At 39.0% G+C, this 24,516-nt stretch overlaps 1 protein-coding gene across 2 annotated transcripts in view; it reads right to left on the bottom strand.

Annotated features, from left to right (window-relative positions):
• Nucleotides 1-780: 780 nt before the first annotated feature.
• The window catches only part of HPRT1 (hypoxanthine phosphoribosyltransferase 1), a 40,132-nt gene continuing 16,396 nt past the window's right edge, over nt 781-24,516 (bottom strand). For both annotated transcript variants that reach the window (XM_055338348.1, XM_055338347.1), the window contains 7 exons: nt 24,290-24,473; nt 13,349-13,414; nt 9,312-9,329; nt 6,866-6,948; nt 2,205-2,251; nt 1,956-2,032; nt 781-1,432 (listed from right to left, as the gene is read on the bottom strand). In XM_055338348.1, the coding sequence (XP_055194323.1) occupies nt 1,385-1,432; nt 1,956-2,032; nt 2,205-2,251; nt 6,866-6,948; nt 9,312-9,329; nt 13,349-13,414; nt 24,290-24,473 (523 nt within the window). In that variant the 3' untranslated portion in view covers nt 781-1,384. The remainder of the gene's footprint in view (nt 1,433-1,955; nt 2,033-2,204; nt 2,252-6,865; nt 6,949-9,311; nt 9,330-13,348; nt 13,415-24,289; nt 24,474-24,516) is intronic.

The following is a 24,516-nucleotide window of genomic DNA, read 5'->3' as shown; positions in this document are numbered from 1 at the left end:
GGAATGACAGCAAACTTTCTAAGGCTTCGATGGAGCTCCATGGCTCCCGAGGCTGCCGGTTCACGCCTCACCTGGAGCACAGAGGCCACCGGGAGCTTTGGTTTAAAACTGTTCATCCAGCTCCCAGAAAACAAAAGGTTTTGTTAGTGCCGTTCTTTTATCAGTAAGGTATTACCTACACAAAGAAAGCAGCGGCGCCTGTCTGCAAACTGTTGAGATGTGCGCGAGACCTCGGCCTGAATGATTTAACAGAATTTCAAGAGAAAGCCGTGTTATTTTAACACGGTGCCATGTAATGAAGTATACTGTGGGTCTGAAACTCAATGTCCCCGACGTCGGTAAGAATTTCACTAGCCAGGCAGCCCAGTGGCTCAGCGGTTTAGCGCCGCCTTCAGCCCAGAGCGTGATCCTGGGGTCTTGGGATCCAGTCCCGCATTGGGCTCCCTGCATGGAGCCTGCTTCTCTCTCTGCCTGTGTCTTTGCCTCCCTCCCTCCCTCCCTCCCTCCCTCTCTCTGTGTCTCTCATGAATAAATAAATAAATAATCTAAAAAAAAAGAGCTTCACTAGCTCCACCAACCCATTCTACCAGATAATCACTATTTGCTGTGCTCATAAAGGTTACAATTAAAATAGCTGCTAAAACTTAACAGACAAGGAAAAGGTGACCGATGGAACACGACACTAGGTTAATTTGTAGAGAAATGATAGGTATGCATAGTTTCTTTTAAAGAGACAGCCTTTATTGTAAGGATTTTTACACTGAAGAATTCAAAATATGGTAAAGTTTTTTGGAATTTATTGATTTGTATTTAAAAGGAACTGTTGACACAGATTCACCGGAAATCATCCAAACAAGTGAGAAAATACAGGTAATACTACTGAAACAGTAAAATAATTCCAGGTCATATGTTTTATTCAACAGAACAATACTTTAAATGCTGTCGTTGATATGAAAACTGACTGCTCCTTACTCTTCTAAACACACAGTGGTATAATTAACAATATTCAATCACTTCTGTTCTTTCCTGAATATATAAAAATTAAAATACCAATTAAAAAACTAATATATCTCCTCTTTAAATGTTTCTTACAGATACAATTTCAATATTTTCATTCGATAGTGGTGTGGTTTAAGAGATTTTTTTCATTCACAAGTCAAACAACAATCCACCCAAAGGGAATGGATAGTCTATAAGCTCATATTGCAAATAAAGACTTCAGGAATGCAGCAACTGACATTTCTAAAATACAAAACGGATAAAATTCTTGAGAGAATACATGCAATAAAGCTCTAAGCAGCTGGCCACAGAACTAGAACATTCTACCGATGGTATGAATTCAATGGGACTCCAGATGCTTCCAAACTCAACTCGAACTCTCATCTTAGGCTTTGTATTTTGCTTTTCCAGTTTCACTAATGACACAAACATGCTATAAAATAAAAATCCAGAAATTTGCATTAGAAAAGCATATTCTGAAATGAAAGGCAAGAAAAGCAGTCTGCATGGCTTGCGTGAACTGTATGGTGCTGCAGGGTCTTTCCTGAACAGAGGTTGCTGTGGTCTTCCTAACCTTCCTTGCCTGGGTGCCCAAAAGCACTCTCAGGCTTCATGCCTACACAGCAGAGGCAGGTGTTTGAAGGAGAATGAGTGAAAAGCCTCAAACCAGTTCATTTATTTCTTACTTATGACCACATCTATCATCGGAAATAATAATGGGACAGTTATTGTATATTAAAGCTGTTCAACTGTTGCAGCCAGCAAGAAGTGTCACTCCAGCCTGGCCAACTTCCAGCTCTAAGGACGTGTGTACTTGACTACAGCTTTATGTGTCTAATGGGAACCACCAGTCTGTTCAAATTATGAGGTGCTGGAAAGAGAAAACAATTCTTCTCTTTCGTAAATTTTTATATGGGTTCTGAAAAATGAGAGTGAGAAAAAGAAGCATTACTTACATTCAAATCCCTGAAGTATTCATTATAGTCAAGGGCATATCCTACAACAAACTTGTCTGGAATTTCAAATCCAACAACTAAAAAGAATCATAAGTCATCATTTAGATACAGAAAACATCATTTTCAAATCTAATGCTTACAAACGTGCCTTCTCTACAAATACTCTCTAAAGTAACTCTAAGCCATTTCATATGAAACTTGTTTGGGTTAAAGATGGTTAAATGATTGACAGAAAAGTAATTCACTTACAGTCGGGTTTATAGCCAACACTTCGAGGGGTCCTTTTCACCAGCAAGCTGTTAATTACAAAGTGTAACATGTGACATACGGAGCTATGACAGGGCATTATGAAAGAGAACATTAATGCTCTAGAACATGGTTTTATCTGCATGAATACTATGGTTGGTTTCCACACACCCAAAGAAAGACTATGACACGGGGAGCCAGACCACAGGGATCACTGGGCAGAGGCAGCAGTAGGTTCACACCACAGAGGAGGCCCTTGACTGATCCTCACCCAGAACACGATAGGCTGTTCTGAGAGCTACACCCTGACTACTCATGCACCCACTGAGGGGCAGTGAATTGAAGGATGAATGGATGGGGAGTACCAATGAGCAGTTTCAGAATCCCTGGAAATCCAATCCTAAAACTGCAAATGGGTGCAGGAGATGTGAGCATCACCTTTTCAGACTTTTAATACGTGGCTTATAGAGATCTTTAGGCTAAAAAATAAGTAGCATGCTGGAAGAGCTAGTATTTATTTTTGAGAGCAAAAACTACAGTAGGGATAAGCCACCTCTAACATAAGCTAGTTTTGTGACCCAAGTGTGTACCACCTGTTGAGATTTTTCAGCCATTAAGAAAAGCTATTGACACTGTTTTGATAGCCTTTGCATATGTTAAGGGCAGTCCCACTAAAACTTAGGATTTAATACTTTCTTAGATAAATATATTTAAAGAGCTGGAAAGGACAGGGGTGTCTGGGTGGCTCAGTGGGTTAAGCGTCTGCCTTTGACTCAGGTGTTGATCCCAGAGTCCTGGGATTGAGCCCCCTCGGAGCCCCCTCCTCTACCTTCATCTGGCTAACTGCTCAGTGGGGAGAACTTGCTTCTCCCTCTGCCTCTGCCCCTGGCCACCCCTTCCCCACTGCTCGTGCTCACTCTCTCGTTCTGCTCTCTCTAATAAATAAAATCTTAAAAAAAAAAAAGCTGGAAAGGACATAAAGTGATTTTCAACCTTAGCTACACATCAGAATCACCTGGCAACTTTAACAAAACAAAACTCAGATACCCAGGGCCACACTGCTGACCAATTACATGAGAATTGCTGGGAATGGGACACAGACATAGGTTTCCTTTTGTTTTGTTTTGTTTTTTTTTTTACAATTTGTTTAAGTAAATAAACTATACAGGAATACCTCAGAGATCTTGCCGGTTTGGTTTCAGACCACCACAATAAAACAAGTATCACAATAAAGCAAGTCAAATGAATTTTTTGTTCTCCCAGTGCAAAAAAAGTTGTTTACACTATACTGCAGTCTACTAAGTGTGCAATAGCATTATGTCTAAAAAATGTAGATATCTTAATTTAAAAACATTTTATTGCTAAAAAATGCTAATCACCACCTCTGAGCTTTCAGGAGTCATAATCACTGATTACAGATCACCACAGCAAATATAATAATAGTGAAAAAGTTTGAAATATTCCAAGAATTATCTAAATGTTACAGAGACATGAAGTGAGCAAATGCTGTTGGAAAAATGGCGCCTACAGACTCGCTCAATGCCGGGTTGCTACAATCTGTAAAAAACACAATATCTGCAAAGTGCAATTAAGCAAAGCACAATAAAACGAGCTATGCCTTTATTAGAAGTTACTAAGCAGATATAAAGTCCAATGTTAATAGCTTACTTGAATTTTTCACTTTGAAATGATTATAGATTCCCAGGACATCATGAAAAATGCATAGGGAGGTCCCATGTGCCCTTTGCCCAATTTCCTCCAATACTACCAGCTCACATACTGGTAGATTTTTTTTAAGATTTATTTATTTATTCATGATATACACACACACACACAGAGGGGTGGGGCAGAGACACAGAGGGAGAAGCAGGCTCCATGCAGGGATCCCGACGCGGGACCCGATCCCGGGACTCCAGGACCATGCCCTAGGCCGAAGGCAAGCGCCAAACCGCTGAGCCACCCAGGGATCCCCCATACTGGTATATTACCACAACCAAGACAGGGACTTTGGGGAACTGACTTTATCAAGAGTCCACCAGTCTTACCCACATATATTTCTGTGTGTGTGTGTGTGTGTGTGTGTACTCCTGTGCAATTTCATCACACATGTGGATTCATGTAACCACCACTGTAACCACCACTACACTCAAGATAACAGGACTTTCCATCACACAAGGTTCTCTTTCGCAACCTCTTTATTTATAGTCACACATCCCTATCACTTCCCTCACCCCTGGCAACCACTAATCTGTTCTCCATTTCTATCATTTTGTCACTTTAAGAAGGTTGCATAAATGGAATCATATAGTAGGTAACCTTTTGAGATTGGCTTTTTTTTTTTTAAGTAGGCTCCACACAACCCAAAGATCAAGACCTGAGCTAAGATCAAGGGTTGGACACTTAAGCAACTAAGCCACCCAGGCGTCCCTCGAGACTGGCTTTTATCAGCACAACTCCCTTGAGACTCATCGAGGTTGTTGGGTGGATCCATAAGGTGTTCCTTCGTACTGCTGAGTAGGATTCCATGGAAGGGTATACTGCAGTGTGTTTAGCCATTCACCCACTGAAGGGCATTTTGGTTGTTTTCAGTTTGGGGCTATTACAAATGAAGCTGCCATGAGCTTTCATATATGAATTTCTGTGAGGACCTAAGTTTTCATTTCTCTGGGATAAATGCAAGTGCTGGAGTTGTATGGCAGCTACATGTTTAGTTTCTCACAAAACTGACAAACCGTTTGCCAAAGCAGCCATTCCATTTGACATTTCTATCAGTTAATAGTCTTTAAATTTTTAATTGAACTCTTTAATTTAAAATGCTTATCTAGGGGCACCTGGGTGGCTCAGTGGGTTAAGCATCTGCCTTCAGCTCAGGTCATAATCCTGTGGTCCTGTGATTGAGCCCCAAATTGGGCTTCCTGCTCAGCAGGGAGTCTACTTCTCCTTTTCCCTCTGCCTGCCGCTCCCCCTGCTTGTGCACTTTCTAGCTGTCAAATAAATAAATAAAATATTAAAAAAATAAATAAAATTGGGATGCCTGGGTGGCTCAGCGGTTGAGTGTCTGCCTTCGGCTCAGGGCCTGATCCCAGATTCCTGGGATCGGGTCCCACATCAGGCTTCTTGCATGGAGCCTGCTTCTCCTCCCTCTGCCTGTGTCTCTGCCTCTCTTTCTGTGTCTCTCATGCATAAATAAATAAAATCTTTTAAAAAATAAATAAAATATTTTTTAAAATAAATAAAAATAAAAAATAAATAAAATGCTTGTCTAGTCATTTTTTATCTAGTCATTCTTAAACCTGCACTGAATAAAAAGACTAAGCTTACTCAGAATAAGCTGCCATGCTTACTCTCTTTATGTATCAAGCACAGATACACACAAACCATAAACAGATATATATCTGTGATATTAAAATCTAATGGTGAGGGAGGGATTAAGGAAAAAAGGTTAAGAAACACCGACTTAGCCAACTCTATCACTAAGAAATGACTTAAGTACTCTCTGAGCACTCTACACCTTGCCACACAAAATCTTTCATGAGGCAGTCTATCTCAATTCCACACCATACCCTAGGAAAAAGGTTACAGACCACCCTTTGCCACAGTAGGGTGACACTGAAAATCCTAAAGGGCATGTAGAGAAATAAGCAAGTACACTGATTGGTTCAGAGGAAGCTACTCAGTGCCTTAGAATGCATCACTGATAGATACTCTCCCGTCACACTTGTCCCAAACCCACTAAAAGGGACACACACAGGCATCAGCTATCAGGAAAGCCCCAAAGGACTAACTGCTGACATATGATTCATCAGAAGGCTCACTCTGATTCAGAGATGCTCAATATTTGATACTTTGACCCTTTAAAAGGGGTTTATCAAAACCTAGATAACCATTTAGGAAAAAAATTCGATTACTATCTGACCCCATCCCAAAATTAGAGTGGCCAAAGATTTAAAAAGAAAAGATAAAATTGCCAAAGTCTAAAAAACCACCCTAGGTGTTACCCTACCAAAATCTTAAGGTGTGAAAGCATGAACCGTAAGCCACATTGCCCTGGTTCAAATCTCACCCCAACAGAGTGCTCGGCACTGTGTCTTTGGACAATTCCCTATGCCTTGCTATCCTAATGCGTAAAATGGGAGTAAAAGTTCTACCTCAGAGTTGTTAGGGATTAAAGCTACAATTATAATTATGTATAATTATAATTAAATTAGAAACAAAGGTAGAACTAATAAAGCAAAAGCCAAACAGCACATGCAGGGCCTGGAGGTGAGGATGACATATGTCGACACGACATCATTCAACTGCAGGAGCTCCGGATCCTCAGAACCCACCCCCTTCCTACTACCTATTAACCCCAATTTGGGATCCTTGGTCTCAATTCTTCAAGAAAAGTCCCGAATCTTCTGCTATGCTACTCAGGACAAGTTGACATCATTATTAGCATGCTGGAAACCAAATGTTAACAGTATTAAAGAGATGACTGCAATGGAGGGCTTCGTTAACACATGACAAGATCATTTACAAAGGACATTTATGGAGTCTTAAATTTGAGATCACGTTACTTTTTGAAGATGAAACAAGCTGAGAACATTTACACTTACAAAGAAACAATTACTTAATCCTGTTTCAAATGAAGAAAATATCCTGTTAAAATGTCATATACATACCTTGCAACCTTGACCATCTTTGGATTATGCTCCTTGACCAAGGAAAGCAAAGTCTGCATTGTTTTCCCAGTGTCAATTATATCCTTTTAAGAAAAAACAAGACATTTAAATAGCAAATAAAATGGAGTCATATAAACACAAAATACTAAAATCCCATTTGCAAATAGAATAATGCTATTTTTTTCAGTGTAGCCCCCTCCCGGATGCTGATGGTTAATAGACCACACTCTGAGAAACACTGCTTTATACCATCTTGAAAGCATCCAAATTAATAAGGTGTTACTATATAAAATGACTGTATATGAAAATGAATCTTAGCTATTTAGTCAAAAGTAGGACATTATTCAAAACAAACCTAACTGGGAAAATACTTCTTAAACCATAACCCTAATGTTCTTCAATGAAAATATTCCACAGATGGTATAAAGCGGTGCTTCACAAAGAGGGGTCTGTGAGTCATCAGAAACATCAGGGCTGGAGACTTCTGAAAAAGGTAGATTCCTGGGCTGTGGTGGCTGGAATTCCAGTGGCCCTCAGACTCTCGTCCCCTAGTGTACACACCCATAATAACTCTCTACCCCCACGGTGAGCACAACCTGAGAAAGTAATGGGACAGTCACTCCTGTGATTAGTTATATTATATGAGGTAACTCTAGCATACTGGACAGAGGATTTCCCACTGGTTTTGAAGTCAGCTACCACGTGAGAAGGCCACGTGCAAGGACATGAGGTTGGCTTCAGGAGCTGGGAGTGACTCCTGGAGAGCAGCCAGCAAGAAAATGGGGCCCTTGGTCCTATAAGCACAATGACTAAGTTCTGCCAATGACCTAAATGAACTTGGAAGAGGATCATGAGCTCTGGGTAAGAAAGGAGCTCCAGCCTTACTTCAACCTGATGAGACTCTGAGCAGAAGATCCAGGTAACCTGCACTCAGGCTCCTGATATGTGAAAGCCTAGACACTAAACATGTAGTATTTTCAGCTGCTAAGTTTGTGGTCATTTGTTTGGTGGCATTACCTTAAACAAAATTGATCTGAAGTGGAATTAATGAATCTACATTTATTTTTTTTTAAAGATTTTATTTATTTATTCATGAGAGACACAGAGACAGAGAGAGAGGCAGAGACACAGGCAAAGGGAGAAGCAGGCTCCATGCAGGGAGCCTGACGTGGGACTCGATCCTGGGTCTCCAGGATCACGACCTGGGCCGAAGGCGGCGCTAAACCGCTGAGCCACCTGGGGATCCAATGAATCTACATTTAAAAACAAGCAACCAGGGGTGCCTGGGTGGCTCAGTCCATTAAGCATCCAACTCTTTTTTTTAAGATTTTTTATTTATTTATTCAGAGAGAGAGACACAGGCAGAGACACAGGCAGAGGGAGAAGCAGGCTCCATGCAGGGAGCCTGACGTGGGACTTGATGCCGGGTCTCTAGGATCATACCCCGGGCTGCAGGCGGCGCTAAACTGCTGCGCCACCAGGGCTGCCCAGCATCCAACTCTTGATCTCAGCTCAGAGCTGAGAGTTCAAGCCCTGCAATGGGCTCACACTGGCTGTGGAGCCTACTTAAAACAACAACAGCAACAACAACCAAGCAACCAGTTCTCAGGGATATTTATGTACATGAATCCTTGAAAACAGTATCACCTGTTTAGTTTTTGATCCATAAGCTTAAGTTTCTATTTATAACAACAAAAATGAATTAAGGGTTATTGGTGCTCTTAAGCCTTAAACATTTTACATAAAGAATGAGAACTCACTCCACTGGTAAGAGTATAAAGCATACAACCACTCTGTTGAGTAACTTGGCAAATAACAGCAAAATTGAAAATGTACCAACTCTACAATCCAGTCAAGCCTGTATATAGAAGGAACTCACACAAGTGCAGGCCGAGTACTGCAAAAGGATGCTCTCAGCAGACCTGTTATAGTATGAAAAATGGAAGACTTGCCCTATTCATAGGGCAATAAATTGGTGGACTTGTATACTGCAATGCTATTTTGCATTTTAAGCCAACTACATACGTCTCAACATGAATAACCTCAGAACTTACTGTGAGTGAAAATAACAAGATGGAAGAGAGAATATGTATAGTGCAGCACTATGTAAATTATTAAGTCACAAAATATGTTTTGCATATGGATATATACATGCAATAGAAGTATTAAAAAACATGCATGGGAATGATATATATCAACTTTAAAGAAAGAAAAAACTTTCAAGCACAAAAGAGAGGAGTAAGAAATATACCAACAAATTACCAATAAATTATCCAATAAAGAGAAATTACCAAGTATTTCTTACAAAAAAAAATCTCACTCCCTTATAACACAAGCCCACCATTAAAATTGATGAAGAGGAATTTCTTTCCCTGGACTACCTTTAGGACTGTGCATACTAAGTTAGAAAATCATAAACAGCATATTAAAAGCATGTAGAACTTACCTCAACAATCAAGACATTCTAGAAGAAAAAGAAATGAAAATCAGTGCAATGAATCAGACAGTGTTTCCAATTATAACTCAAATCACATCCTAACAAACTCATTATGCAAATTCTTGTTTTTAAGATAGTTTCCTATATCAAACCCGGATTTAAACAACAGGCTATCTGCTAGAATTTGGAACTCTTTAATATGAAATCTTCACTGTAATATAACTTTTAAAAATAAAATTTGACGTATATGTTCATTTTTCAAATTCTCATTACTTTAAACAGAAGTCTAATCTTAGGCAAATCATGAAGTTTCTCTGGGCCTCAGTTTACCATGTGTAAAATAAGGGACTTGAACTAGTATGTATCTTTCAATTCTAACATTATAAGTATGATGATTTGTACTATAACTGAAAAATCATGCACTTAATTGACCATACAGACTCCAATTCAAAACCCATTTTCTCATTAGGCTGAAACTGATCTGTATTTTCTGGATGTGTTCATATTCTTGGACTCAACTAAAGAAAGGTACCAATGGTTCCTTCCACCATAAACCCTCATCCCAATTTCTACCTCTCAGAATTTTATAGCTGGAAGAGCCCTTACAGGAAAAACCATCTAACAATTACCTCCAAGGTAAAGAAGAGTCCTTATCTGTTCTTATAGGAATGAGGTAACATTTCACATTTCTTATAGTCATAGGAACAAGGTAACATTTCACATTTCTTATAGGAACGAGGTAACATTTCACATACTGGTTATAATCACTGTAACAAGAAAGATCCATGCTATGTTGTGTATTTGTAGTTCTTTTTTTTTTTAATTTTTATTTATTTATGACAGTCACACAGATAGAGAGAGAGAGGCAGAGATACAAGCAGAGGGAGAAGCAGGCTCCATGCACCGGGAGCCCGACGTGGGATTCGATCCCGGGTCCCCAGGATCGTGCCCTGGGCCAAAGGCGGGCGCTAAACCGCTGTGCCACCCAGGGATCCCATATTTGTAGTTCTTATTTCTTGGTCACATACTTATTGCATCAAAACTTTAACCTTCTACATATTCTTCTAAGACAGTGGCTACCAAGGTAGGGTGCACAAGATCCACAGGTTTGCAAGAGAGAAATATTAGACTCTTAAACCTCACTCTGGCTGAGAAATACTTTTGCTATTATTTTACAATATACATAATATTATTATAGTGTTTATTATCACTTTTCCTCATATCACAACTACTTTGTGTCTTTTCAAGATACTGCAACCTCAATCTTTAGTAAAACTGAATATAATCAATTGATGGACCAATAATTGTTTCACCACCTACTATGTGATTATTTCTCCTACATTTTCTCTACCCTAGCTAGCACATTTGAAGAATAACATTCTCTCATCCTAACTGTGGCTCACTGCTGCAGCAATGTGTACCATGGGATAGAGTTATAGTTTGAAAACAGCACTGAATTATGAAACAGAGAAACTGGATTCTAGTCTTAACTCTAATACTAAGTAGCTGCACGATCTTGATTATATCATAATCATAGAATTCTAATAATATGAGAGAGTTTGTACAAATCAAGCACAATACAGAGAGATTACATATTTATCTGATACAAAATTGTAGCATCTGGAGTATGATCTCAATACTGTTTTAAAAATAACGAATGACATTTGGGGAATATAAAAAATAGTGAAAGGGAATAAAGGGAAAAGGAGAAAAAATGAGTGGGAAATATCAGGGAGGGAGACAGAACATGAGAGACTCCTAACTCTGGGAAACGAACTAGAGGTGGTGGAAGGGAAGGTGGGCGGGGGGGGGGGTGACTGGGTGAGGGGCACTGAGGGGGGCACTTGATGGGATGAGCACTGGGTGTTATTCTATATGTTGGCAAATTGAACACCAATAAAAAATAAATTTATAAAAATAAAAATAACGAATGAGAATTCCTACCATTATTGAGAGCTTATTTTATGTCAAATAGCTACATCCTTACTTCATAAGTGAAAAGAATGAGGCTCAAAGGTCAAGTGATTTGCCTTAAGTCATAAAACTAGCCAAGTGGTAAAGAGGTGTTTTCAGGGTCCAAAGCCCATATACTCAACCACTAACTGGAAAAGGAGAAAATATTTATATACCTATGTATCTGTACACAGTGTCCCAAAAAGGTAAACTGAAATAGAAAGTCTAAATAACCCCACAATCTCACCACCAAGAAATAACTTCACCTGAGATGTCTTGATTTTTTTCTACAATAAACGTGCTCTACTGTGATTATCATGAAAAGAAAATTATTTTAGAAAGAGACCTTTTAAGATCAAAAAGCCACGTAATAGGATAGAGCCACTGGGTGGGAAAGGCAAGGTCAAATGGAATCCCAGGAGGCTTTGAAGGCTAGGCCCCTTCCAACACTAAACACTGGTTATAAGAGTAAGGGCTTCAAATGACTTCTAAATATGGGCGAAGTGTGCTGAAAGGAAAGAATAGGTCTGGCAGTGGTCTATAGGATGGGCAGGAAGGGGAAAGAGTCGACAGATTATAATTTCTCTTTTGAAGTTTTCAAAAGATGTTGAGGAGGACAAGATTAGTTTGGCAAAACCCTGACATGGGATCAGAGGATTTGATACAACTGCTGTAGGCTAAAGTTTCCTAACAGATACTCAGTCAAGTAAGCTGTAAATATTAAAATCTAAAAGCCAGAGGAAGAAAAGTGCTTTGAGGTCAGAAAGACCTGCATTTAAATTCAAGCTCTACCACTTGCTGGCAGTGTGACTTTGGGCAAGCCCTTCAAATCTGCTGAGTCTTAGCTTCCTGATCTGTAAAATAGGGGTTAAAATAGGGGTAACGGTATCTACCTCATGAGACTGTTATGAAACTTGTATGAGATTATGCCTTTATATTTGGCAGTGTTTACAAGTGAAAAACTAACTGGCAGCTGGAAAAAACATAGCACCCTATCATTTGTCATTGTACTTGAAAATCATTTCAATGCATCAGAAGAATCATACTCAAATATCTTAATACCTCTATTATTTCTGCCAATTGCCTATACTGGCAAAATCTTGATGTATTTAAAAAACTCTTTTTGAGATTTCTTAAAATAGTAGTATGTTTGAATTCACTAAGTATTCGGAACTACCAGAAGCTGCTGTTAAGACGTCTATATGCATTATCTCACTGAATGCTCTTAACTGTGAGTTGGCTGCCATTATCGTCCCCATCTTACATATAAGAGACAAATAGGTTAAATAATAATCTGCCCAAGGTCACACAGAAAAGGTACTGAACCCGGCTTTGAATCAGAGCTACCCATCTTGGGGTACCTGGCTGGCTTAGTTGGTAAGGCATGCAACTCTTGATCTTGGGGTCGTGAGTTTGAGCCCCACGTTGGGTGTAAAGTTTACTTAAGGAAAAAAAAGCTGCCTATCTCTAGAACCTACACTTTCACAGCTACTACATGATACTACATACACTGCATGTTTTGCTTTGTGAGTCTATTTTTAAAAAAGACAGTCTTTTCTCCAAAATACATACATATATATATATATATATATATATATATATACTTTCATTTTTACTTATTTATTTATGATAGTGAGAGAGAGAGAGAGAGAGAGAGAGAGAGAGAGAGAGAGAGAGAGAAGCAGAGACATAGGCAGAGGGAGAAGCAGGCTCCGTGCACCGGGAGCCCGACGTGGGATTCGATCCCGGGTCTCCAGGATCGCACCCTGGGCCAAAGGCAGGCGCCAAACCGCTGCGCCACCCAGGGATCCCATATTTTTACTTTCAAAGAAGAATTCCCAGTTAGATCACCACAGAGGAAGACAGGAGTCCTTTGCAATCCAGACTTTAAGTTTAATGTTGGATTCTGCTGCCTCTTTGCTATATGACCTAGGGAAAGACAGCTAACTTAGATCGCTTCCAAGGGTTAAATAGCCTTGTTTAAGTGCATAACTAACTGTGTAAACTGCCTCTTAGTGATAAAGCACAGTGTTACTAATTGACTCCTGGCATGAAGTCAAGAGAACTCTTTTCTTCCCTCTCAAGACACATACCTTTCCAGTTAAAGTTGAGAGATCATCTCCACCAATTACTTTTATGTCCCCTGTTGACTGGTCATTCTAGTTAAAAAAAAAAAGATATAAATATATACGTATATCCTTTTGTGTATGTACACACATTTCAAATTATCGAAAGGGAACTAGAAGATTTAAGAAATTAGTTATCAAATGTCATAGCATTTAGGATATTCTAAATGATACAAATTGTAAGAATTATGTTTCAAGAAATGAACGACTAAGGTAACTTTTAGTAAAGTTAGTAAAGAGATTAGTAAAAATTTCAAAGTTCTAATTGGCCATTACTGATGCTCTTAAGAGTCTTCAAAATAGGGCACACACAATTTTGAATGGGCAGTATCAGCAGCCACCCATCTTCGGTCATGGTGATTTCCTAACCATGAAGAAAGTTATTAGCACGACAGATGTCTGGTTCTGGCCCTAGACCAATCCCATGAATCAAGCAAGTTGTATGTTCTGGTCTGTATCTTACTCAACCCCAAAAATACTGTCCTCGAAACTCTAGCCCAGGCCCAAGTTGTCTTCAGAACAGTCTGGAAAACCAGGTCTGATTAGTCTTTTCAGGCATACCTCTTAGGTTCCCAGTTTTCTGTTATCATAGACTCCAGCAGAAATCCTTACAGGAGTTTCAAAGGGAAACCATCCATACCTACTGTAGTTGGTGGTGATAATGACCATAATTTGTACTGGAGCCAAAGAGCAGGTGAACAAAAGAGCTGAGACTTCCCCTACCAGAGAGCAAACCATACCAAAGTTACAGTAATTCTTTTTATTTTTTAGATTTTATTTATTCATGAGAGATACAGAGAGAGAGAGAGGCAGAGACACAGGCAAAGGGAGAAGCAGGCTCCATGCAGGGAGCCCAATGTGGGACTTGATCCTGGGACTCCAGGATCATACCCCGGGCCGAAGGCGGCGCTAAACCACTGAGCCACCCAGGCTGCCCAAAGCTACAGTAATTCTAACAATGTTGTGCCAGCACAGGAATAGACAAAGAGACCAAGGAACAGAATACAGCCCAGAAACACTCGAAAATATGAGGATTTACTATATGATAAGGATGGTATTTTAAATCAGTAAGGAAAAGACAAATTATTCAATGAAGTAGTTAACCATTTTGGGAAAAAAAAATAAAGTATGATCCCTACAACTCACAGCATATACAAAAGTAAATTCCAGATGGATTAAAATCTAAATGTAAAAAATAAAGCCATAAGCAGGCTGGAAGAAAATGTAGAATAAATATTTTCACATTCTTTGAAAGGGTAAAAACCTAGGCATATCATGAACCCCAAACTGAAAGAAAAGATCTGTAACAAATATTCCTATTATATTGGGTTCCAAGACTAAGAATCCAATAGGAAAATGAAGAACGAACACAAATAGGCAATTCACAGAAGAGAAGGCCTAACATATAAAATGCTATCAATCTGAGAAACACTAAAACAATGAGCTTCTACCATTTACCCATTCACACTGGCAAAAACTCAAGCCTGATGATAAATGTTGACAAAAGTGAGGGAAACAAGTACTCTTGGTAAAAGTATAAACTGGTATAACCATAACCTCTCCTGAAAATGATACTGCAATACCTATTAAAATTGTAAGCCCATGTGCCATTTGCTCCAGCAATTCCACTTCCAGGAATTGGTGCATAAAAACACTTACCAATATGCAAAGGTACATACAAGGAGGTTCAGTGTATCAACTATTTATAAAAAAGAAAAACTGGAGACAACCAAGTCTATTAACAGGGACCTATTTAAATTAAATTCATCTGCACAAGGTAATACCATGAGGTCATTAAAAAAATCTGAAAATCTGGGATCCCTGGGTGGCGCAGTGGTTTGGCGCCTGCCTTTGGCCCAGGGCGTGATCCTGGAGACCCGGGATTGAATCCCATGTCGGGCTCCCGGTGCATGGAGCCTGCTTCTCCCTCTGCCTGTGTCTCTGCCTCTCTCTCTCTCTCTGTGACTATCATAAATAAATAAAAATTTAAAAAATGAATAAAATCCTTCTTTAAAAAAATCTGAAAATCTATACACACTGACATGAGCCATGGGAATTAAAAACACCAAGTAGTAGAACAATGTGTTGCCTATGAAACCATTTTTGTTCAGCATTCTAAACAAATTTATAACATCAAATACCTCTGAGTACTGAGAATGAGGATAACAAGGCTTTTTACTTTTATATACTTCCATTCTCATCATATGCTTCTATATACATGTCCATTTTTTATGGAGTATCATTTTTTAAAAACACAACTGGGCCAAAACTACTTAGTGTTGCAAATTAAACAGATCTAAGTATGGCTTCTGATATGCAAAAATTCTAGCATATTACTTCTCATCTTAAGGAAATTACAGACACTCTTTAGTCTAACTTAAAACCCAAAGTTTCGGGCAGCCCTGGTGGCTCAGCATTTAGCGCCATCTTCAGCCCAGGGTGTGATCCTGGAGACCTGGGATCGAATCCGTGTCGGGCTCCCTGCATGGAGCCTGCTTCTCCCTTTGCCTGTGTCTCTGCCTCTGTCTCTCATGAATAAATAAATAAAATCTTTAAAATAAATGAATAAAAATAAAACCCAGAGTTTCAAACACAGAGAAGTAATTAACATCAAGAAAACAAAACAAGGGATCCCTGGGTGGCGCAGCGGTTTGGCGCCTGCCTTTGGCCCAGGGCGCTATCCTGGAGACCCGGGATCGAATCCCACATCAGGCTCCCGATGCATGGAGCCTGCTTCTCCCTCTGCCTGTGTCTCTGCCTCTTTCTCTCTGTGACTATCATAAATAAATAAATAAAAATTTAAAAAAAAGAAATTAAAAAAAAAAAGAAAACAAAACAAAACAAAACACCCAACCAAACAAAAAAAACCTGAAGCTTTCCAGGCTAGTGAATCACAGTAAAAGATCTGCACCATATACCAAAGTAGACAGTGACACCTTCTGTAGAAGTTTGGTATTACAGTCCAATTCCAAAAGACCCTCTTCTAAAAAAAAGAAAGAAAGAAAGAAAGAAAGAAAGAAAGAAAGAAAGAAAGAAAGAAAAGAGGAAAGGAATAAAAAGACCTGAGAACAGAAAAGTATGGAATCATGGGGAAAAAAAAACCATGATCCAAAGACTATGGTGATAGAGAAAGAGAAAAGAAAACTCCAAACATGCAAGACACTGTTGCTCCACTGGTGTCCAAATCTTCATACTGTTTGCCCCCAAGGTTTTTAGCTTAAATCTCTTCTGAGGCTTTTTTCATGTAAACAGCCACCTTTCCAATGGAGGCTAATAAAGATTTATCTAGGAAAAATGCTACAGTCCACCGTGCTAGAATACAGGTGTAAGTGCGCAATTGCATAGAAATGGCATCCATGGATCAATTACCCCACCAGAGGACCTTCCCTCCCCTCCTGGGTGGAAAAATTGTCCTTAACTCAGAGTGTCATTATCAACTACATAAAATTCCCAAAACAGCTCTCTGGGTCTACAACTACCTACCTCTTAGCATCTGTGTTTCCATTTTGTCTACCTTTTTTTTTTTTAAGTGTTAAGATGGCAGTTATGATTTCTGGTGTTTTTTATTCAAGTATAATTAACATACAGCATTACATTAGTTTCATATGTATAATTACCTTTCTTTTTTGTTTTTTTAAAGATTTTATTTGTTTAGAGGAGAGAAGTAAACTCCCCGCCAAGTGGGGAGCCCAATGCGGGGCTCGATCCCAGGACCCCAAGATCATGATGCAAGCCAAAGTCAGATGCTCAACCCAGTGAGCCATCCAGGGGCCCCCTAATTACCTTTTTTGAGTCTAGGTGTAAAGATGAATAGAGAAATAGGAAGGAACTTTATTCTTATTTGTATATCCCTAGGGACTTTGTAACCCTCCAGGCAGCAGCAAGAACTGCAGCGTGGTATTGGGAAAAGAGGAGAGAAAGCTGTGGGAAAACATATCACAAGCGGGTTGGGAAAGACCTGCCTGAGAGAGACAAACAGGAGGAAATCTTTTTTTTTTTTAGGGGATTTTGCAGGCTGACTTTATTGTTTTTATACGTATATTTTTTATTGGAGTTCGATTTGCCAACATATAGTATAACACCCAGTGTTCATCTCGTCAAGTACCCCCCTCAGTGCCTGTCACCCAGCCATACCCCTGCCCACCTCCCCTTCCACTACCCCTTGATTTTAAGAGGATGCAGAGGCCAATCTCTAAAGCTGAGCTCCAAAGAGGGCAAGACTAGAAGTCGTACTGAGGTAAGAAGCTGAGTTTAGCACCTCACAGCTTGCTTGTTGCAGTGAACTTGGGACCGTTCTTTCAGAGCCCTAGAACAGAATTATTGGCAAAGTCCCTGCTTCGACCTCCAGCGAGGCTCCAGTCCGCCACACTCTAGGCATGCTTTCTCTGCACATCCTGATCGTGATCATCCTGACCTTTTGCCATTTTCCTGTACCCTGATCAAATATCAACAGCAGTGAGAATATTACGATCATATGCTTTCAGAGGTAGACTGTATCTCATAGGAAAAACAGCAGATATCCAATTTTCTAAAAATATATGCAAGAAAAAATAATTCTGGAAGGATACACACCCAGGGAGTATTTTACTGACCTGTATTTTAGGAATTTTTGGGAAAGAACATGTTGTTCCCCCCCCCCCAAAAAAGCTATTACCATCCGTTAAAAGAAATCATGCTACTAGTGAGGGGCACCTGCCTGGCTCAGTGGGGGGGGGTGAGTATGTGACTCTTGATCTTGGGGTCATGAGTTCAAGCCCCACATTGGGCCTAGAGCTTACTTAAAAAATAAAAATAAAATTTAAAATGAGGCTAATAAAGGAGGGCCCTTAGATCATCTATTCCCACCCCTATCCAATATAGTAGCGATTAAGCACATGTGGCAATTACAATTGATCCTTGAACATCACGGGTTTAAATGTGCAGGCCAACTTATACAAGGATTTTTCTGATACAGAACAGCACTGTAAATGTACTTTCTCTTCCTTGTAGTTTCCTTAATAATCTTTTTTTTCAAGCTTACTTTATTGTAAAAATATGATATACAATACATATAACGTACAGAAAACATACAAAATACATGTTAATTGACTGTTTATGTTATTAGTAAGACTTCTGGTCAATAGTAGGCTATTAGTTAAGTTTTGTGGAAGTCAAAAATTATACAAGAATTTCAACTGTGCAGGGGGTTGGCACCCCTAACCCCTGTATTGTTCAAGGGTTGACTGTTCTTTAAACTAAATAAAATGAAAAATTCAGGCCCTCTGTTGCACAAGACATATTTCAAGTGCCTTGACAGCACAAACTTGAACTTTTCTTAAGATTTATTTATTTATTCATGATAGACACAGAGAGAGGGAGGCAAAGACATAGGCAGCGGGAGAAGCAGGCTCCTTGTGGGGTGCCCGATGTGGGACTTGATCCTGGATCCCAGGATCACGTCCTGAGCCAAAGGCAGACGCTCAACAGCTGAGCCACCCAGGTGTCCCGACATAAAACATTTCTATCATCACAGAAAGTTCTATTGGTCAGTGCTGCTCTAATCAAATCAAAGACACAATTTAGCACAACATAATACTAGAAAAAATTGAAGTCAGTGCTGATATTTAATATCTAGTGTTTTTAAATACAGTTTTCAAAACCTTCAGAAGTTATTGCAACCACTCTTCATGCTTTTCATTCCAGGACTGGTTTGGGACTAGGATCGCATAAGATAAACATATTCAACAGAACCACTTTGTATGGCCTTGTATACAACAGATGATCAATATGTATTTGCTGAGTGAATTAATCAATTTCCTTAAAATTTTTAATACTGAAATTTGTGGTTTCACAAGACCAAACTTGAACACTACCTCTATGTTCCAAGAAACAGAGTGTTTAATATCTCAGCCTATGTAAAGTGAAAATCCACAGGAAATGGATACAAAATATACTTCTGACACCAGTTCTGTTAAGGTTTTCTTATACCATAGATGGTACACAGCCCTGTTCCCACCAATTTAAACTGAACAAATTCTACCCCCCCCCACTTGTCTATGGTCTTAATAACTCACTTTGCTTGGTTTATACACACACACACACACACACACACACACACACACATGCTTTAAACACACACACACACACATAGATGTATATATAAAGAGAGAAATAGATATTAGCCTTACAGAAGATAAGCTTTAGACTATTCAGTGTCACCATCAAAGTGGCACATTTACATTTATTTAACTGTTCTGGAGGAAAAACCTACCTCAAAATGAAGGAGAAGGTCATACTGAAAGCTACTGATCTCTTCTTGTAAGACACTTTAAATAACTATTTGAATATTTTCTGCATTTTCTTTAACAAATTCACTCAAATAGCCACATTCTTACAAGTTATTATAAGGTAAATTACATCTTTGATATATTAAATAGCTTAATCAAGCTACTAGTCAAGCAACTTCCAAGATTAATATTGGAAGTTACAGCTTTATGTACCCAGACTGCAACTGAGAAAAAAAAAGTCCCACAATTGGCAAGAAGAATCGTTTGCATACAGAACTTCTGACTAGGAGGGGCGCCTGGGAGGCTCAGTCGGTTGAGCATCTGACTCTTGATTTCAACTCAGGTCACAATCTCTGGGTCTTGAGATGCAGCCCCACATGGGGTTCTGTGCTGGGCATGGAGCCTGCTTGTGATTCTCCCTCCTCCTCTGCCCCTTCCACCCTCTTCCTCTTAAAAACAAAACAAAACAACAGAACAACAACAACAAAAACCTTCTAATAGAAAATTAAGAAGTAAAAGGAAGGAAGGAATCCATATTGGAGAATTCAAGTCAGTTACAAGTTTTCCCAAATAAGACTTTGTGCTCTGAATAGTTAAAGGTATGGCTTCAAATCAAAGACCTGTATTAGCGTAGGCAAGTCACTTCACCCCTCTACACCTCCTGTGTGTAGAGATAATGTGTGGAGATAATTCAGAACTCAAAAAAGGGTTTTCGCAAGATTTCAAATCCTAAGAACAATTTCATTTTAACGTAAGCCACTTTGTCTGGACATCCAGTAAATCAGGCTCATTTTCCCTGTACTTAAGGCCTCCACAAAAATATTGCCATAAAACATTTACTTGTTTGACAACTTTCCTCCTGAGGCTTCATTTTTTTATGATGAAAAAGATTATTTTTTAAAAAATGTACTTCATGTGATGCCTGAGTGGCTCAGCAGTTGAGCATCTGCCTTCAGCTCAGGGCGTGATCCTGGAGTCCCGGGAACGAGTCCCACATCAAGCTCCCTGAATGGAGCCTACTTCTCCCTCTGCCTGTGTCTCTGCCTCTCTCTCTCTGTCTCTCATGAATAAATAAATAAAGTATTTTAAAAAATGTACTTCAAAATTGAACTCACAAGAAAGAAAATACATTTGCATATTTATCATTTCATTTTTCTGAATATCGCAGAGCCTTAGAGACAGAAAGGGTCTTTGAATATAAAGTGCTACATTTCACTGTTCTAAAATGCACACTCACATTTTAATATCCCTGAAATCAACATACTACAATTGATGGCAACGTACAATATAACATAAACTAAATGGTGTGTGTTGATATTGCTATGGCTCTATATACACTCCAGAAACATTTAATAGTTCATGAAGTACTTCTTTAGGATTAGTACAGATTAGTTAATGTTTAATTCACTATTTCAAACTAGGGAAAATCAGCATGTGAAACTATACTACCATCAATGTTACTGATGCTGTAACAATTTTAAATTTCTCTCTTATGACTTTACCAAATTAAGTTGCCTGGCTTTTTTATATGTACATGAGAACATTTTCCATGATGAGCTGATGAATGATTAAATGGGGCAGAAATGTTACTTCAAATCAACAGTAAGCATATGGATTTAGTTTCTACTGTTTAGTAGTAAATCCACACAGAATTCCACATAAAACAGAACAGATAGTATTTTTCTCTATGTAAAAACTAAGCTAAAAACTTACTTTGCTTATGTTTAAGATTTCATTCTTTTTATCAGTTGAGGAGTTCAGTGTAATAATCCTCTAAGATCCTGCCCTATGACCCAGCAATTGCACTGTTTCACATGCTGATATTTCCCACACATTTCTTCTCCCTTCCCTTATATTCCCTTTCATTATTATTTATATTCCCCAAATGAATGAGACCATATAATGTTTGTCCTTCTCCGACTGACTTACTTCACTCAGCATAATACCCTCCAGTTCCATCCACGTTGATGCAAATGGTGGGTATTTGTCATTTCTAATGGCTGAGGAATATTCCGTTGTATACGTAGACCACATCTTCTTTATCCATTCATCTTTCGATGGACATCGAGGCTCCTTCCACAGTTTGGCTATTGTGGACATTGCTGCTATAAACATCGGGGTGCAAGTGTCCCGGTGTTTCATTGCATCTGAATCTTTGGGGTAAATCCCAACAGTGCAATTGCTGGGTCGTAGGGCAGGTCTATTTTTAACTCTTTGAGGAACCTCCACACAAAACCACAATGAGATACCACCTCACACCAGTGAGAATGGGGAACATTAACAAGGCAGGAAACCACAAATGTTGGAGAGGATGCGGAAAGGGAACCCTCTTACACTGTTGGTGGGAATGTGAAATGGTGCAGCCACTCTGGAAAACTGTGTGGAGGTTCCTCAAAGAGTTAAAAATAGACCTGCCCTATGACCCAGCAATTGCACTGCTGGGGATTTACCCCAAAGATTCAGATGCAATGAAATGCCGGGACACCTGCACCCCAATGTTTCTAGCAGAAATGTCCACAATAGCCAAACTGTGGAAGGAGCCTCGGTGTCCATCGAAAGACGAATGGATAAAGAAGATGTGGTTTACGTATACAATGGAATATTACTCAGCCATTAGAAACGACAAATACCCACCATTTGCTTTAATGTGGATGGAACTGGAGGGTATTATGCTGAGTGAAGTAAGTCAATCAGAGAAGGACAAACATTATATGGTCTCATTCATTTGGGGAATATAAATAATAGTGAAAGGGAATATAAGGGAAGGGAGAAGAAATGTGTGGGAAATATCAGAAAGGGAGACAGAACATAAAGACTCCTAACTCTGGGAAACGAACTAGGGGTGGTGGAAGGGGAGGAGGGCGGGGGGTGGGGGTGAATGGGTGACGGGCACTGAGGGGGGCACTTGACGGGATGAGCACTGGGTATTATTCTGTATGTTGGTAAATTGAACACCAATAAAAAATTAATTAAAAAAAAAGAAAATATTAGCAAATATATAGGGGAAAAATTGGCCAAAGCCTGTGGTCCATTCAACTTAATATTTTTATTTGTTTCTAGAAAATAAAATTGGGCAAATAAATAAGTTTAACCTAAAAAAAAAAATAATCCTCTAAGATCCAAAACTAATAGGAAAAAACTTAAAAGTAGAAAATGGCATTAAAGGGTCAAAGTGTTTCTACGGCTTCAAGCTGTTCTTATAACCATAAAATACTTTTAAAAAGGACATATTAAACTCCCTTCATTTTTTTTTACAAGTTTTCTTTTCAAAGAAAGAATATTCTATGCAAATCCCTAAGAAATGAAATAGAAGACCTAACGTAACAAGACTGATTTTTATGTGTTATGTGTATGCTGGGGGGCACTTAAGAAGATCAAAAAAAGAAATCATACCATGGACATTAAGTACCTGTTTTAACTCTAAGCCAACAATAAAGGCTGGGTAGCTATACTGCTAGCAGCTAAACTGACCAGAATTAAATCTTTGTGTAAACCAGCTAACTAACTTCTGGCGAGTGAAAATCCAAACTGTGTATTTAAACAATTCTTTAAATTCATGCAGGACTTTGACAAGTTACAAGGAACTTATAAGTCTAAAGCAATGTCATGGTATCTGAGCACAAAGGGTTTTAAGGGGATAAGGAAAATGTCTTAAATGGTTCTTGAGTTACCCATAGGACTGATGAAAATGTGGAAAAGGTCAAAAACTTGGGTCAAATGGATGATTAACTGAGAGAATAAGGTTGAAAGTTAAATGTAAGATATGTGGTCTTAACTCTCAAGGAAAATATAAACATAAGGCTAGTTGCTACCGAGATGCCTGATATGGATTTATGAAACAGCAAAGAGCAGGCATTTTTTCTAACCCCCAAAGAAGCTAAGAGAAACCTCACTTTTGAGGGAAACAATCAACTCCCGGGAACTACAATGGCAGCATGCAACCAGAAACAAACCACAGCACGAACTCACAAAAATCAAACATTCACATGACCAAAGAAATGATGGAGGATGAAATCCATGTGTAAAGATTACACTGATTATGGCTCATCCCACAGTGTCAATATTGCTTACTGTGTCACTATTCTGAAGCATCTGAGATCAGGTGACACACACAGAGTAACTGTATCAGAAGTGGTTTCTTCAGTGTGCCAGTGCTTTCACCCCACATGGGCTTTCTAGGAAACAATCCTGACCCACCTTCTTTATCAGACTCAGCTGCAAATGACTTACCACTCCTCCCCCCCCAAATCAATCTAGCTCCAGAGGCGATATATATCTGGTAACAATAAGTATATTTCAAAAATAGCTCCCAAGTCCTAACATCAACTCCTAAAAGGAGTTTTTAAAAAAATCCAAGCAACAAAACCAAACTAAAAATCCTTTAAAACAAGTGTATAGCCTCCAAGGTGACTAGTTTGAAAAAGACAATATTCACTTGGCTATAAAGCAGTAGAAAATATATTAGAAAATCTCACTGTAACCAAGTGAAATTAACATGTAAGTATAGTTTGCAGAGCTTCAAAAACATACAGGAAAACCTACAGTTGCCATGGTTTTCTTAAATATATATATATATATAATCTTTATTTAAATTTTAGTTAACATATAGTGCGATATTGGTTTCAGGAGTAGATATACTTACACAGTAGCTCTTCAGTCTGATGAAATCTACAGTCATAGGAATGGATCCATCACTATTTCTGTTCAGTGCTTTGATATAATCCAGCAGGTCAGCAAAGAATTTATAGCCTCCCTTGAGCACACAGAGGGCTACGATGTGATGGCCTCCCATTTCCTTCATCACATCTCGAGCAAGCCGCTCAGTCCTACAGAAATAAAATCAGGAATTTAACAAAAATTAACTTATAA

Source organism: Nyctereutes procyonoides, unplaced genomic scaffold (genome assembly GCF_905146905.1).
Source record: "Nyctereutes procyonoides isolate TBG_1078 unplaced genomic scaffold, NYPRO_anot_genome, whole genome shotgun sequence".
Classification (NCBI taxonomy): domain Eukaryota; kingdom Metazoa; phylum Chordata; class Mammalia; order Carnivora; family Canidae; genus Nyctereutes; species Nyctereutes procyonoides.
This window is presented reverse-complemented; position numbering and strand designations above follow the sequence as displayed.